This window comes from Phacochoerus africanus, chromosome 3, assembly GCF_016906955.1.
Source record: "Phacochoerus africanus isolate WHEZ1 chromosome 3, ROS_Pafr_v1, whole genome shotgun sequence".
NCBI lineage: Eukaryota > Metazoa > Chordata > Mammalia > Artiodactyla > Suidae > Phacochoerus > Phacochoerus africanus.
The window spans coordinates 81,908,027-81,922,066 of NC_062546.1; the positions used below are offsets into that span (position 1 = coordinate 81,908,027).

At 47.3% G+C, this 14,040-nt stretch overlaps 1 protein-coding gene across 1 annotated transcript in view; it reads left to right on the forward strand.

The window, feature by feature from the left end:
* The window catches only part of TMEM163 (transmembrane protein 163), a 275,368-nt gene that overhangs the window by 252,564 nt on the left and 8,764 nt on the right, over window positions 1-14,040 (forward strand). Inside the window, exon 6 of the mRNA XM_047772066.1 lies at window positions 8,698-8,809. Coding sequence (XP_047628022.1) covers window positions 8,698-8,809 — 112 coding nt within the window. The remainder of the gene's footprint in view (window positions 1-8,697; window positions 8,810-14,040) is intronic.

Consider the following 14,040-nt stretch of genomic DNA (forward strand, 5'->3'; position numbering starts at 1 on the left):
GCTATCCACATACACAGCTTTCTGGGATGATGGAAACATTCTAAATCTGCACTCTCCAGCGTGACAACCAGTAGCCACGTATGGCTCTTGAGCACTTGAAATATGGCTCGTTAAATGAGGAACTGAGTCCTCTGTTTCATTAATTTTTTTTGCTTTTTTTTTTTTTTAAGAGCTGCACCTGTGGCATATGAAAATTCCCAGGCTAGGGGTCAAATTGGAGCTACAGCTGCTGACCTACGCCACAACCACAGCTATGTGGGAATAAAGCCACGTCTGCAACCTACACCGCAGCTCACAGCAACACCAGATCCTTGACCCACTGAGGAATGAGGCCAGGGATCGAACTTGCTTCCTCATGGATACTAGTCAGATTCATTTCCACTGAGTTATGATGGGAACTCCTTGTTTTATTAATTTTAAATCTAAATAACCAATGTGTGTTTGAATGTGAGAAGTGCTATTAAAGATCAAGGTGCGGGGAGGGGTTATAGTCAGGAGACCACCTCAGTGAGGTGCTGTTTGAGCTGCCATATGACAGGGGTAAAGGTGTGAGTAGAAACACCATGTTCAAAGGTCCTGAGGCAGAAGCATGCTTAACATGTTGGAGGAACAGGGAGGAGGTAAGGGTGACTGGAGCCGAGTGAGAATGGCAGAAAGGTTAAAGTGAGGGCAGAGGGGTCAGCTTCATCTGGTTGGTTTAGTTAGTTTGGCTTTGCTGAGAGGGGCTGGAAAAGACCATCTTCCCAGCATCAGTCAGATCTCAGGGACCCTCATCTGCCAGGTCACTAGACTGCATTGAGGGCAGGGCTGGGGTCCTGCATCCTCTGGGGCAAAAGCTGACTGAGGCCTAGATCTGGCTGACCAGGGTCTTCTGAGCTAGTGTGTGAGAACCCATGTCACACATCAGCATGAGGATCCTTCCTGGATTAGGTTTTATCAGGTCTGCTCTGGTTGCCTTTGAATCCTAAAATTAGCCCTGTAGCTTTCACCACATTCTAGCCTGGGCTTGGAGGGTTAGCAGGGGGCAGTGGTGGCCGGCTGATGAGGAAGAGGCGGGGAGCAGGCAGGAGCTTCTCTGTCTTTGGGGGGCCACCTGCTTCTCCTGAGCCTCGGTTTCCCTACCTGCATCACAGCCTACCTGCTCTCTGGGCCCTTTTTGAGTTCCAGCACTGTGATTTTAAGACCACTTCATGTTTAGCCAGCACTTTCCCTCATCTGGTGCTGGGCCAGACTTGGGGGGCTGGTGGTGGTGTTGCTGGGGAGCCAGGAGAGGGGACGTGTGTCTGTGGTGACCTGATCTCTTTGGTAAGACAGGATTAGTCTGGGCTCAGACCAGAGAGTTTGGGGCAGAGAGCTTTTTATACCCCAGGGGTCTATCAAATTCTAAGTGGTTTAGTCCAGTGAGTATAGGTGTTGCTTTTCACATTTGGGCATCAAGAAAGTTAGACCATTACAGAGTTAAGGCTTTACTAGCTCTTGGAAAAGACACTCCCCCAGGTGGGCTGACCATTGGCTTTCATCACATGTTGTCTAGAAGGTGAAGGCCATGCTCGTAGCAGGCTGGGGGGCTTCTCCCAAGCTGTCCCGAAGTTTGGGCTTGGGGGTCACACGCTAATTGCCCAGAAGGTCAGGAGGCCCAGCAGCCCTGGGCTGGGCAGTGGAAGGATGATCACTGCCACCCCTCATGCCACCCTGGCTGCAAGGAGCAGAGGTGCATGTTCAGATCCAACCTATGGTTGGCATCTCGGAGTGTGAGTGTGGCCAAGAGGGTCTGTCAACCCAGGATTCTTCTGGCATCACAGAATTTCACCCTTACTGCACCGATGTCCTCCCTCCCTCAGTCCAGGGACACAGCTGGTGCTCAAAAACTGTCTCCAGGGTGGTTTCTTCTCACTCCAGAATACATTCCAGCATCATGTATGATCGTGAGAAAACTAATCAGCTTAGTCCTCTCCTCTCCCCACCCCTACTGCCCAAGCATGCATTTGCCAAGTTTGAGTTTTGTTTGTTTGTTTGTTTGTCACAAACATCTTTTATTGCTGCCAGGATCAATGAGAAAGGATCTTTCCTCTTAGTGATCTCAGAGAGGGAGACAATGAAGGAAGAAAGTGTCACAGAACTGGGAGAACGTGGTTCAGGAAGCATGGGTGAAGTGTCAGTTCTTAGAGTATGAGTTGTCAGGAAGCACTTGAGAGAAGTCTATAAAAGGGATTATTTACTCGTTCAGGCAGTGGAAACACAGCAGTAGAGGTAATTCATGAGATCTGAAGGCAGCGCATGCCGAGTTCATATTTCAGCCCCTGACCTCTTAAACCTCTGATCCAATCTTTGTAATGACTATGATTATGATCTCTGTCCTCTACCTCACAGTGTGACAGTGGATGTTATGCCAGTTATTATAATGTACAGAGGATGAATTATATAAATATTAGTAGTTGTCACCTTGGAATCCTTGAGGTGAATTGCTTTTTAAAAAATATTAGCTTTTCCCACCCCTACCCTACCGTATGTGAAAGCTCCTGGACCAGGGATTGAATCCACACCACAGCAGCAATCCAAGCCACAGCAGTGACAACACTGGATCATTAACCCACTAAGCCACTGGGAAACTCCTTCAAAATTACCTTTATTGAGATAGAAAGTACATACAGTAAAATTCCACTTATACAATTTGATGGGTTTTGATAGATGTTTACAATCACAGAACTATCACCACAATGAAGATAATATTTTGGTTATACCAAAAAGTTCCATCTGCACTTTTGCTGTCATTAATACCTCCATTACCCAACTACTGATCTGCTTTCTGTGTGCCTGGTAATATAATAGAAATGGCATTATAAAGTGTTGAGTCTCTTGTATCTGCTTTCTATGCTGAGTGAACTCAACATAATACTTTTCAAGGGCAGCCATGGTCTTACTGGACAGATCACTAGTTAATTCTTTTTCATTGCTAAGTAGTATTCCATTGCATGGCTATATCACAGTTTATCCATTCACCAGTTGTAGCACATTTAGACTATTTCCAGTTCTTTGACATGATGAAAATGGTAGCAAAGAACAGTGGTATGCAGGTTTTTGTGTGAACATATGCTTTTGTTTCCCTTGGATAAATACCAATGAGTAGAATTGCTGGGTCCCGTGGTAAGTCTATATTTAACTTTATACGGACTGAACAATCTGTTTTACAAAGTGGCTGTACCATTTTGTATTCCTACCTGCAGTACAGGAGAGTTGCAGTTTTCCCAAATTCATACTGTAATTGGTATTCTCTCTTTTTACTTTTACTGATTCTAATGGGTATGTAGCAGTGGCTCATAGTGGTTTGGATTTACATTTCCCTGTAACTAATGATGTTGGCCATCTTTTGATGTACTTATTTGCTGGTCATGTATCTTCTTTGGTGAAGTGTTTGTTTAAATCCTTTGCTCATTTAAAGAAAAATTGAGTTGTGTTTTTTTTTTTTTCTTATTGAGTTATAGAAATTCTTAATATATTCTGGATACAAGTCCTTTAATGAATATGTTTGCAATTTTTTTTCCCAGTCTGTGGCTTGCCTTCATAATTTTAAGAATGTCTTTCAAGGAGTTTTTTTTTTTTTTTGCTTTTTTTAGGGCCATACCCAAGGCATATGGAGGTTCCCAGACTAGGGGTCGAATCAGAGCTACAGCTGCCATCCTACACCACAGCCACAGCAACATCAGATCTGAGCCACATCTGTGACCTATACTACAGCTCATGGCAATGCTGTATCCTTAACCCACTGAGCAAGGCCAGGAATTGAACCCGCAACCCCATGGTTCCTAGTTGGATTTGTTTCTGCTACGCCACTATGGGAACTCCATCAAGGAGTAAGTGTTTTTAATAGTACTTTTGGTTAGAGGAAAAATGGTATCTTGGTATAGTTTTGGGTTTTGTTTCTTTTGTGAGGGTGTTTAAAGCACCTTTCACATGTTTAAAATTCATTTAATTTTCTGTCTTTTTCTCATGTCCTTTGGCTGTTTTCTATTTGTTTTTTGGTCTTTTGGATTTCTAGGAGCTCTTTCTATGGTAGGGAGATTAACCCTTTGTGATAACATTATTTCTTTTTGTATTTGTATATAACCTATCCTCTTCATGTGTTTTAATTTTCCATGTAGTCAAACATATCAATCTTTTATGGCTTTGAGATGCTTACAAAGGCTTTTTAACCACTGCAAAGGGGGTAAAGAAGCTTGCCGGCATGGACATGATTTATGTAGCATTTACGTTTAATATACATTTTTCCTTGGCTTTTGAGTGAGTGGCTAGTTGTCTTAAACCCTTTTGCCCTGACCTTCTGTCCATTCAGTAAAGATCTACCTGTGAGAAAGGAGCCCAGGAGCCCAGGAGCCCAGGACTGGTGACAGTGGGAACAGACTGTCTAACAAAGAAACACCCATCCCTCTGTTTTGACCAGGCCCATGTTCACTACCCTGAGAGACGTTTGGGAGGCCATGGTTGAAGCATCCTGATACACTTTCCAGCTGGGAACAAATACAGGCTCTCCCACTAGCTGAGTGACCCTGGGAAGGTCATTTAGCCTCTGTGCATCTCTTTCTCTACCTGTCAGATGCCCACCTGACCATGGCCGCACTTTGAGATAAGCTGTCGGTGGTGCATACCTTCTTGGGTTTCAGTTTCTCATCTTTAGCCCTGTGTGCTAGGTCTTCCTGACTCAAGAAGGAACCTCTGGAATTCCTTTTATTGTACTCAGGACTGTCTTGGTTTGGGCTGCCATAACAAAATACCGTAGACAGAGTGGCTTTTTTTTCTTAGGGAGTTTATTTCTCATGTTTCTGGAGATTGGAATTCTGACATCAAGGCACCAGCAGGGTCTCTGCTTGGTGAGGGATCTCTCCTTGGATCACAGACAGCTGCCTTCTCATTGCGACCTCACCTGGCTTTTCTTCAGTGTGTGTAGGTGGGAAGAAAATCTATTCCTCTTCTTATAAGGGCACTAATTGTATCTTGAGGACCCCATCCTCATGACCTGATCTAACCCTCATTACCTGCCTCATTTCTATCTCCAAATACCATCGTGTCACAGTGAGGGGTGGGGCTTCAACATAATGCGTCTGGGGAGAACACAAATGGTCCATAGTGGGGACATGTGTTGAGCAGATTGATGACTGCATTTCTGTGACATTATGCTCATGCTAACAACGGATGTGGTGTCTGTGTGGAGAGGAGAGAACCAGGTGGGCTCTGGGTGGGAAACCACAGTGGACTTCTAGGATATTGAACATTGGTTTGGGGAGAGGGCTTTGGAGAAACTGTGCCAGCCCAGGTCCTCCCGTGGGTTCTTCTGTAGGGTTTATTTTTCTGATGTGGATCAGCACAGCAGCGCTGATCCAAGCCATGTAGCTCTGAGTGAGGCTTCGAGGTGGCCAGTCCCCGTTTTCCCAGACTTGGGATCAGAGCAAATCCTGGGTGCAGACTGTGGTTGGTGGAGATAATCCACAGGCAGGAAAAACCTGGGTTTTGCATATTAACTTCTCCCCCATTTAAATACAGCATTTTCTCTGTGCCAGTTGCTGTTGGAGCACTTTGTAACATCCTCATAAAGTGGTGTGTGAGGCTCAGGCAGAGATGCAGAACCACCCTCAGTGGGCAGGACAGGGCTTTTTTGCCCAGATGGGACCTTACAGAATGGCAGGGGCTGCTCCAGAGTCTGGGCCTGAAGTCAGCAGGGCTCCCTGGCAGGAAGGAACAGTGGCATAGAGTGAAACAGAGCAGGACAACCTGGGACCTTGATGGTGGCCTGGAGCTGCATCCAACCCTCGTGTCCCAGCCTCAGTGGCATGGGTGACCTGCAGAAGAGCCTTTGCCATGAAAGTGCATGCATGCCTGGCTCAGGACTCAGAGAAGCTGGCAGAGGGGATCTGGTGGGTGCTGGCAGAGCTGAGGCACTGGAGGCTGCACATATCCCCTCCTCTATCCTCCACCTAAGGTGAGCCAGTGGATCAGCAACATGGGCTTTGGTGTCCCTGCACCTGCCTTCAGGGACAAGGAGCTGCTTCACTGCCACCTTCCAAATCTCACACGATGTCTCTGGGGGCCAACTGTGACTGGAAACCACCTAGCAAGGGAATTCTGGGAAATGTCATTTCTTGTGGATACACTCCCCAGCCACCACAGATGGTTAAGTCTATTCTCTTTTCCGTTTTATAGACATGGAAATGGAGGGAGGTTTGGTGACTTGCCCAGAGTTGTGCAGTTATTAAGTGAGGCTTCTGCTTTGGTGCCTTTAAATATTATATAGTACTTGCACTTTATTCCATCAGTAACCCCATCCCCTGTTCCTCCACAGGACCTCACAGCCAGCCAGTCCGTGAAAGATTCCCTAAGGTGAGGGATGGGTCCCAAACCCCTTCACCCTAGATGAGCCACTGTGGATCCCATCCATAGTTTCTGTTTTGTTTCTTTATGTTTCACCATGTGTACTTTCTTCTAGGTACTGAGTTGCCTGTTTCTTTTATAAGGATGTTTACCACGCTTTGTCGGAGACTTCCCATTAGCACCTAGTGTTGCTGTTTGGTAGAATAAGCGAGTGTGTGGATAATGTGTGTGGGGCCTTTAACAGCAATTGCTACATATTATTGTACACCAGCTGCCTGCTAGGGGCTGCAGGCATCACACTGCTCTTTATGGAAGAGAGAATTGAGATTCAAGAGCTTGGGTTGGTCCCTCCTGATTGGTTTGTTTGATGTTTTTTCTTTTTTCTTTTTCATGATTCAACAGAGGTTATGGATTTGGTGGGTAGAATACCCAGAGGTGTTCTTCCCATCACGTCCCATCCTATCAGGAGGCATGGGATAGCAGCATCACCTATGCGTGGTCATGCTCACCTTGATCACTCGCCAGGTTTCTACCTGGTAGAGTTACTGTTTCCCCTTTTCTATGTTCTTTTTGTTAGATGCGAGTCATGAGCCCACGGTATGAGCCCACCGTCAAAGGAGGAGGGAGTTAAGCTGTGCCTCCTGGAGGAAGCAGTAGCAAGGGCTTTGTGGACATATGTTAAAACCAACCAGGGGATTCCCACTGTGGAACAGTGGAAACAAATCTGACTAGTATCCATGAGGATTCGCATTTGATCCCTGGTCTCCCTCAGTGGGTCAGGAATCCAGCATTGCAGTGAGCTGTGGTGTAGGTTGCAGACATGGCTCAGATCCCGTGTGGCTGTGATGTAGGCCAGCATCTGTAGCTCTGATTCAGCCCCTAGCCTGGGAACTTCCATATGCCACAGATGTGGCCCTAAAAAGCAAAAACAAACAAACAAAACCCCCCACTATTGGGAAATCCCTGGTGACTCAGTGGGTTAAGGAGCAGACTGTCACTGCTGTGGCTCAGGTTCGATCCCTGGCCCGGGGAACTTCTGTGCACTGCAGGTGTGGCCAAAAACAAAATAAACAAATAAAACACCAAAAACAAACAAACAAAATCCCCCAAACCAACCACCATTGATCAGTTTTTTGGGGAAGATGCTTTCACACTGTCCAGATACCCTGTTTCCACCAAGGTGATTTTTCAAATCACTTTGCTCAGCTTTGATCCCAGGAAAACAGGGTGTTTTCTCTCTTCCCAGCATTATGTTACCAGGTTTTTTTGTTTGTTTAGGGCCGCATCCACAGCATATGGAGGTTCCCAGGCTAGGGGTAGAATTGGAGCTACAGCTCCAAGCCTGCACCACAGCCACAGCAACGTGGGATCAGAGCAGCATCTGCAACCTACACCATGGCTTATGGCAACACTGAGCGAGGCTAGGGATCAAACACATGTCTTCATGGATGCTAGTCAGATATGTTTCTGCTGCACCACAATGGGAACTCCCTGTTACTAGGTTATTTGAATAATAAAATGCTTAATAAATCCTGTTTCTTTGAGTAAGTCTGATGCTTTACCAGATTTTTTCTGGCAGTGGCATTTTAAATTGGGTAATCTGGAGGCTGTGTGTCATGGGAGTGAAGCTTGAGAGGCTGAAGCTGAGAGGCTCCAGGCTTCATGGGCCCTCCTGTCAGGTGATGCCGTGCTGCTTGCTTTTGCATATGTGACTCATTTGCTTGCAAAGGTACGATAACAATTTATAGGAAGTGCTAAGTGTAGTCAGCAGCAGACTGTATTTTCAGATATATTTTCAGCCTTTTCCCACTGTGGAGTCTATTTTTGAACTTCTAATTGCCTTGTGTGAATTTAAGGAAAACATATGGTAAGTAGCCCCAGCCGTAATTGACCCTGTGGCAAATTCACTTGGCTCTGTGTTGCAGTGTTCTTAGGCCATTGGTCTACTTCCATGTTCCAGACTCTTCAGTCGGCTGCTTTTTGACTTATCTATGGAAAACTCTATATAGAAGTTATTGTTTCTGGCATTTTGACCAACTCAGTTATTGATCAATGATTGCCAACCATATTGCCAGAAGAGCAGGAAGGGGAATCTGCTATAGGAAAAGAAATATTTCATGGGTTTTTAAGGAAATGTAAACCTGGATTATCTGGTCTTGATCATCTTTCTTCAGTTCCCAGTGACACAGGTAACTGAAGTACAAAAACAAGCAATATATTCCTACCTGGGGGCAGTGCATGCAACTGATCATTGTTCTGGGAACAAAAGCAAGTGGTTTGCAGATAATCTGCTCTAGCATGAGCAGAACTGCTGAGATCTGGAACTTTCTTTTCTAGGATGATTTCCTGTTCAGTGTCTCCATTTTAAGCGGGATCCTTTGCAGCATCCTGGCTGTGCTGAAGTTTATGCTGGGGAAGGTTCTGACCAGCAGAGCTCTCATAACAGATGGTGAGTAAAGCCCTTGTGCCTGATCTCCAGGGGCTGAGCTCACATCTTCAAGGGAAGATGCTGTTTGGGTCACTTTTACTTGCTTGTCTTGCAGAAGAGCTCAGCAATTTGGAGCATGTTCCTCTCTGTCCTCACCTCCCCAGGCTGTTTAATGATTCTCAGGGGTCCCTATCAGCAGAAGTCTTGTGTCCTGGGATTAAACAAACTCTTCCTGAATCACCTCCACCCTGACCTCCTGATAGGGTGAATCAGAGCTCCCCAGCCTCTTAATCATGAAGCACAAAGGCCCTTCCAGAGTCCTGCATTTTATGTGCATTGCTCCAAATAAAAGGGAAATGTCTTTCCTAGATTCTATGAAGATTTCCTCACTGAATTCTGCACACATATTTGACCTGTCATGTTTCAGTGACCAGGGCTTCGCTGGGGAAATGAGCCACATACTCTGTGCTTTAGACCCACACCAGGCGGAAGTGTCCTTTTGTGTCTTGTGGGTCAGGAAGACCTTTCTGTATGGCCTTTGGGATGGCAGAGAAGGGTGTGTGGAAGTAGGCAAAGCATGTTTCAGTCCATAGACTAGTGCTGGCATACAAACTAGAAACCTGGGGAACACTCCTGCCTGGCCGGTTTCTTTGTCTTTATCCTGGAGCATGTGAAGTTTCTGAGGCTCGGAAGTAGAGACCTGAACCCCTTTGCCCTGGGGTGGGAGGTCAAAGGGTAAAAGCCAGGGGTTTGGTGGATGTGCCTGCACAGAGTAGAGCGGAGATCATTAGATTTCTTTCTTTCTTTTCTTTTTTTTTTTTTTGGCCACGCATACTTGCATTATAAAAACAGTGCCGTCTATTTATTGTTTATTTATTTATTTGATATTTTTGGCCATGCTGGTGGCATACGAAAGTTCCCAGACCAGAGATTGAACCCAAGCCACAGCAGCAACAAGTCCAGATACTTAACTCACTCTAGGAATACATAACTCAATCCAGGGAACTCCTAGATTTCTTTTTAAAAAGCCCTCTCCCCCCAGCTCCCAGAGTTCTCTCCCATGTGAAATGCATGAGTGCAGATGTACATGGGTGGCTGTCGTGTTGAAGTCGAGGTTGAGGGGGGTGGTACAAGGGACAGGCATGGTGACACAGTGTGGACTTGGATTCCCTCTCCCACACTGTACTGTGGAGAGGGGGGCAGGTGCAGGAGGAGGTCAAAGTGATGATGATGCTTCCAGTGTTTCAACCACAGCCGCCCTGGGAGTGGCATCACCTGTGCCTGCGTATGTGGCTGGGGGTCCCATGATATTACATGCTGACTGCAAAACCAGGAAACCCCAGACACAACTCAGCTGACCGCTGACACCATCAGTGCTGCTTGTGGTGTTTGTTAAAAATACAGGTTCCTGGGCCTCACCCTGAAAATGTCTGATTCTGGGGATTGGGGTTGGGGCCCAGGAAGTAGTATTTTACACCAGCCCCCCCATCCGTGCGACACACGCTGAAGAGTGGTGTTGCCTCCATGGCCAATCCAAGGGACCAGGACACAGAGTCATGCCAGGGAAGGTGGGACCCTGCAGTGTCCAGCCTCTACTTGCCATTCTGACCTGCAGCTCTCAGGACCCTTCCTCAAGCAGAGCCTACTGTTTGTGGAGGCCATTTGCCCATATGAAACCAAACCTTTGTAAACAGTAGACACGATTTCAAAAAGTAAAAGGCTCAGCAGGTTAAGAATCTGAACAGAATCCACGAGAATGCAGGTTTGATCCCTGGCCTCGCTTAGTAGGTTAAGGATCCCATGTTGGTGCAAGCTGTGGTGCAGGTTAGCAGATGCGGCTCAGATCCCACATTGCATCTGCAGCTCCAATTTGACCCCTAGCCTGGGAACTTCCATATGCTGAAGGTGTGGCTCTAAACAGGAAAAAACAAAAAAAACTCTCAAAACAAACAAAAAAGTGAAAGGATCAGTTGCTGGAATTGAGCCCTCCTCTTCCCTGCTCTGCTTTCAAGCAGCGTGAAGGCCCCCCTGTATGTGGCAGGTGGCCCAGCTCAGCTCCTTGGGCCTGGGTGAAGCCCCGAGGTTGCCTTCCTCCATCAGGCTGGGTGACGTTAGGCCTCAGCTCCATCAGGACCTGGGCTTGCCACTGTTAGAACATGATGCTGTGGTAACACTGAATTTGGGGGTGGTTTATGGAGTTCTTTTGTGCCTGGTACTGTGCTTGGTGCCACATGAGCTATGGAAACCAGCTCCTTGAGCAGAGTCAGCTGTCTCCCTGCCATCGTAAAGAGTCCTGGGTGGTCCCCCAAAGTGGGACTGCAGCTTAGTTCACAAACCCTCCTGGTACAGGTGGATGGCTCTGTCTGCCAGGCTGGATGTGATGCTCTGTTGATCCAGTCCGTGGGAACAGGCAAGTGTGCTGGAGCCTCACCTGGACAGAGCTTCCCAGCTCTTAGCCACCCACTGAGACAGCAAGCTGACCCTGAGATATTGTCCTGCAAGGCCCTGGCTGGTCTGTGTGCCCTTTCCTCTCTAGGCAGACTCATGATTTGGGAAGAATGTACATTCCATGTGATTTTTGTGGTCTTTTTTTGTTTGTTTTTGTTTTTTTTAGGGCCGCGCCCACAGCATATGGAAGTTCCCAGGTTAGGGCCCTAATTGGAGCTTCAGGTGATGGCCTACACCACAGCCATAGCAACGTGGGATCTGAGTCCCATCTGTGACCTACACCACAGCTCACAGCAGCGCTGGATCCTCAACCCGCTGAGTGAGGCCGGGGATCAAATCCCCATCCTCATGGATAATAGTCAGATTCTTTTCTTTTCTTTTTTTTTTTTTTTTTTTGGTCTTGCCTTTTCTTGAGCCGCTCTCACGGCATATGGAGGTTCCCAGGCTAGGAGTCTAATCAGAGCTGTAGCCTCTGGCCTACTCCAGAGCCACAGCAACTCAGGATCCAAGCTGCGTCAGCAACCTATACCACGGCTCATGGCAACGCCGGATCCTTAACCCACTGAGCAAGGCCAGGGATCGAACCCTCACCCTCATGGTTCTTAGTCGGATTCGTCAACCACTGTGCCACTACGGGAACTCCAATAGTCGGATTCTAAACCCACTGAGCCACAATGGGAACTCCCAAGAAATATGTCTTAACAATATAACTCCTGATTTCATATTTTTCGCATACAAAACTATCTGCACACAGAAGCAGTGTTTCCATCCCACTCTGGAACCAGGGAGGGGTCCTTACAAAGAAGTGGCAAGTGGAACAGACTCACCTCAGGCAAGGGGACATGGATGGGGTGGGAGGGAGCCTGGGGCATCTGAGGGACTGTGGGGAAGGGGACTCTAGATAAGGGGTTCCAACCAGTGGGAAAGGGGGTACCATTCAGGACCTTAGGTCAAGGGTGGAATTATGGATGCTTTGCTATGTATTTAAACAGATAAGGTGACGTGATGGGGCTTTGTAAAGTGCCTTCTGGCCATCGAGTTGGAGAACAGACCCGAGAGACCTCAGGGAGACCTCAGGGGGTGGCCTGGGTGGGGTGAGGACAGAGGGGTGGGGGGCAGTTGAGGAAATGAGTGTGGTTTTTATAAAATGGGCAGGGCTGGGGATGAGTTGGCTATGGGGGTGATGAGAGAGGGGGATGGAACAAGACAGAGCGCTTTTGCTTTTGCCAACAGCAGAGGCAGCTCCCCGATCACCCACAGGGGCGGGGCCGGGGGGTGGCAGGCTGCAATCACTTGCATGGTGGGAGTGTCAGCAAAATATGTGGCAGTAATTACAGCCTCCTGCTAATTGCATTGTCTGGGATCTCATTCATTGATTAGCAGGACTAGGGAACCAGCTGTAATTTTCTCCTCTCTGCTCTTCCCTCATGTGGGGAGGTGGGGGGCAGGATGGGGTTTGGGAGCCACACCTTCCTTTAATGTTGGGGGTTTTCTGAGGGGCTACCCTAGCAGTACCCCTCTCGGGTCCAGCCCTGGGTCAGGGGCAGGGCAAGTGTTTTCTCTCCAAAAAGGAAGCAAGTTCAGCAATTTGCTTCTGGTCCTGGGAGAATGGGTCTCAGCTGTCACCTGGTGAGGCGGCTGGTTCCCAAGCTAGAGCTGTGTGTGAACTGGGTCAGGCTCACTCCACCAGATCCTTTGTCTCTGGGTCATGTCTTGCCAGGAAGCAGATCTTCAGGGAGAGGGGGCAACAAGGTATGGATAAATTCCGGACTTCCCACACTGTGCAGTGCAGCACAGGAAATTTTATCCCATTGGGTTTTGTTGCTTTGGGTATTTAGTCATCATGCAATTGTCACTATCAGGACTAAGCTGAAGCTGGCTTTGTATTATTTAAGGTTGTTTTTATGCAGCAAGTTAATACCACAGACCTGACAGATGAAGATCGTGGAAAGATACTGTTTTTTTGTTTGTTTTTTTTTTGTCTTTTGTCTTTTTAGGGCCTCACCCACGGAATAGGAGGTTCCCAGGCTAGGGGTCGAATTGGAGTTGTAGCTGCCAGCCTACACCACAGCTGACTGCAATGCTGGATCCTTAACCCACTGAGTGAGGCCAGGGATCGAGCCCACATCCTTCTGGATACTAGGTGGGTTTGAGCCACAATGGAAACTCTGGAAAGGTACTGTTGACTGAAAGAAAATTTGCAACCTAAAAGTTGAGGATTCTGTTTATTTGGTGTACAAAACTGAGTACTTAAGACCAGGAAGAAGCCTCTGAGATAGTTCTGAGGGACTGCCCCGAAGAGGTAAGGGAGTTGCCTGGATTTGCAGGCATTTTTTGCCACAAAGACTAGGTATTTGGAATATCAAGAGGTTACTGTTAATTAAAGCAAACTTTCCATGTATGGGGAGATGCAAGAGAGTGGACTCATTGGAGTTCCCCGGTGGTGCTGTGGGTTAAAGATCCAGTGTTGCCACTACTGTGGTGTAGGTCGCAACTGTGGCATGGGTTTGATCCCTGGGCTGGGAACTTCAACATGCCATAGGTGTGCTTTTTAAAAAAAGATTACTGTTAATTAAAAAAAACCCAGATATCTCCAGTTACAGAATTTAGCACCTGTCTATGTACGAGAAGATGAACACATCATTGAAATAATTTCCTTGATCTGCCTGTCAGCTCTTGGGTTGGGGCAGTATCTGGTGCCTTCCTGTCCTGAGTCTCCTCAGGGGGCACCCTTGGAAGTGGCTGTAGGGGCTGAGGCTTGAGGGCTGTGACATCCTTTGTTTACTGATATGGCAGGCAACATT